This window comes from Sinocyclocheilus grahami, unplaced genomic scaffold (assembly GCF_001515645.1).
Source record: "Sinocyclocheilus grahami isolate Dianchi unplaced genomic scaffold, SAMN03320097.WGS_v1.1 scaffold978.1, whole genome shotgun sequence".
In the NCBI taxonomy this organism is placed as follows: domain Eukaryota; kingdom Metazoa; phylum Chordata; class Actinopteri; order Cypriniformes; family Cyprinidae; genus Sinocyclocheilus; species Sinocyclocheilus grahami.
The window spans coordinates 349776-352718 of NW_015506157.1; the positions used below are offsets into that span (position 1 = coordinate 349776).

At 46.0% G+C, this 2943-nt stretch overlaps 1 protein-coding gene across 1 annotated transcript in view; it reads right to left on the minus strand.

The window, feature by feature from the left end:
• Window positions 1–2943, minus strand: part of LOC107565059 (plectin-like) — a 69426-nt gene that overhangs the window by 18335 nt on the left and 48148 nt on the right. The window contains exon 3 of the mRNA XM_016250242.1: window positions 2490–2579. Within this exon, the coding sequence (XP_016105728.1) occupies window positions 2490–2579 (90 nt within the window). The remainder of the gene's footprint in view (window positions 1–2489; window positions 2580–2943) is intronic.

Sequence of the window (2943 nt, forward strand, 5' to 3'; positions counted from 1 at the left end):
CCAGTCATGTAGAATCGGTGGTCGGGGCTAAACAGGCAGTGATGTAGAATCGGTGGGCGGGGCTAAACAGGCAGTGATGTAGAATCGGTGGGCGGGGCTAAACAGGCAGTGATGTAGAATCGGTGGGCGGGGCTAAACAGGCAGTGATGTAGAATCGGTGGGCGGGGCTAAACAGGCAGTGATGTAGAATCGGTGGGCGGGGCTAAACAGGCAGTGATGTAGAATCGGTGGGCGGGGCTAAACAGGCAGTGATGTAGAATCGGTGGGCGGGGCTAAACAGGCAGTGATGTAGAATCGGTGGGCGGGGCTAAACAGGCAGTGATGTAGAATCGGTGGGCGGGGCTAAACAGGCAGTGATGTAGAATCGGTGGGCGGGGCTAAACAGGCAGTGATGTAGAATCGGTGGGCGGGGCTAAACAGGCAGTGATGTAGAATCGGTGGGCGGGGCTAAACAGGCAGTGATGTAGAATCGGTGGGCGGGGCTAAACAGGCAGTGATGTAGAATCGGTGGGCGGGGCTAAACAGGCAGTGATGTAGAATCGGTGGGCGGGGCTAAACAGGCAGTGATGTAGAATCGGTGGGCGGGGCTAAACAGGCAGTGATGTAGAATCGGTGGGCGGGGCTAAACAGGCAGTGATGTAGAATCGGTGGGCGGGGCTAAACAGGCAGTGATGTAGAATCGGTGGGCGGGGCTAAACAGGCAGTGATGTAGAATCGGTGGGCGGGGCTAAACAGGCAGTGATGTAGAATCGGTGGGCGGGGCTAAACAGGCAGTGATGTAGAATCGGTGGGCGGGGCTAAACAGGCAGTGATGTAGAATCGGTGGGCGGGGCTAAACAGGCAGTGATGTAGAATCGGTGGGCGGGGCTAAACAGGCAGTGATGTAGAATCGGTGGGCGGGGCTAAACAGGCAGTGATGTAGAATCGGTGGGCGGGGCTAAACAGGCAGTGATGTAGAATCGGTGGGCGGGGCTAAACAGGCAGTGATGTAGAATCGGTGGGCGGGGCTAAACAGGCAGTGATGTAGAATCGGTGGGCGGGGCTAAACAGGCAGTGATGTAGAATCGGTGGGCGGGGCTAAACAGGCAGTGATGTAGAATCGGTGGGCGGGGCTAAACAGGCAGTGATGTAGAATCGGTGGGCGGGGCTAAACAGGCAGTGATGTAGAATCGGTGGGCGGGGCTAAACAGGCAGTGATGTAGAATCGGTGGGCGGGGCTAAACAGGCAGTGATGTAGAATCGGTGGGCGGGGCTAAACAGGCAGTGATGTAGAATCGTTGGGGGGGCTAAACAGGCAGTGATGTAGAAACAGGTGTTGATGATCCTCTGCGGAGGCGGTGCTTATCCACACTATTATGTTATAAAGTGGCACATTCCGCAAGCTGTCGTTTTGGCAGACTACCTTTCAATATGAGCTGTTTTCAGACTAACGAAAAAGTTTTGAGTTCTGAAACTTACAGGATGTTTTTATAGTACAATGACCCCTTCATATGTCAAAAGATCAAGGGAATTTTGGTTTCTAAGTTCATGACCTCTTTAAAGTTTTTTTTTTATGTACCGAATTGTGACTTTATTACAAATATGTAATTATAAATATTCAAATGCATGATAAACAATTGTCAATAGAAATGCAATTAAAGTGTATTTTAGCTTAACCTAAATGCTTGTCAGTACTGTACATTCAGCAGTACATTTAACCATATTTAAAAGACAATTAACATGATTATGACCTGATTATGTAAAAATCTACTTTTTAATAAAGTTTTAAAATAAATTGCATAAACTATAACACATTTTCATTTAACTAAATTGATCATGCAACTAAGTGTCAGAAAACACTACACTGAGTTCACACTAAAGTATGCTAAAGCGCACTTCTTTTTCAGAGCCTTATTAATGAAGTCATTTTTATATAAATTAGAACACAGATTCACCAAATTCTCAGTGACTTCTAAAATGTGAGTTGAATACTGTAATCTGCTGGCATGAGTGTGGGAACTACAGCACCTCTGATACTAAATGAGAATTCCTCCACAGCTCACAGCCAATGCATCATAACACAGTACACAACTATACTATAATTATAAATATTTGCATAATGCAAAACTCCTATAATAGTGTGCATTAAGTTCACCGTACACTAGTGTGTAAATAAACAAATGCATTTTCACAGATTACACTATTAGCACAGGTGTTTTAGCTGCTGTAAAGCATGAATGTGCAGGTACTGGTTAAATCACTTTTAGCAAAGCCGATCAGTGTGAGTGGCTGCTGGATTAGTAACACACACACAGAGAGATAGAGATGTGGACTGGTGTGGATGGCCCCCTTCAAAAACACTGTGATGTTACAGCGAGTGACAGCACACATGTTCAAGTATTCCACTTCAAGACTGCTTAAACATTTAACACACTTCTCAGTTTCAGACACAAACAGCTGGCAGACGATAAGAAGTGATCATTGAGCAGCTCAATCAGAGCGATACTCACCAGTGTGTCACCAGAGAGCACCTCCAGCAGGGAGATCAGGTTATGTCCATCTCGCAAATCCTCATACAGGTCGTTAACATGCTTTCGGACCTGAAACAAAGTGAGAAGAGAAAGAAGAAACACATTATATATAAGAGATATATGAGAATATATGAGAAAATAATCCATCTATCTATCTATCTATCTATCTATCTATCTATCTATCCGTCTGTCTGTCTGTCTGTCTGTCTGTCTGACTGACTGACTGACTCTGTCTGTCTGTCTGTCTCTCTGACTGACTGACTGTCTCTCTGACTGTCTGTCTGTCTCTCTGACTGACTGACTGACTGTCTGTCTGTCTGTCTGTCTGACTGTCTATCTGTCTGTCTGTTTGACTGACTGTCTGTCTGTCTGTCTGTCTGTCTGTCTGTCTGTCTCTCTCTCTGACTGTCTGTCTGTCTCTCTGTCTGTCTGT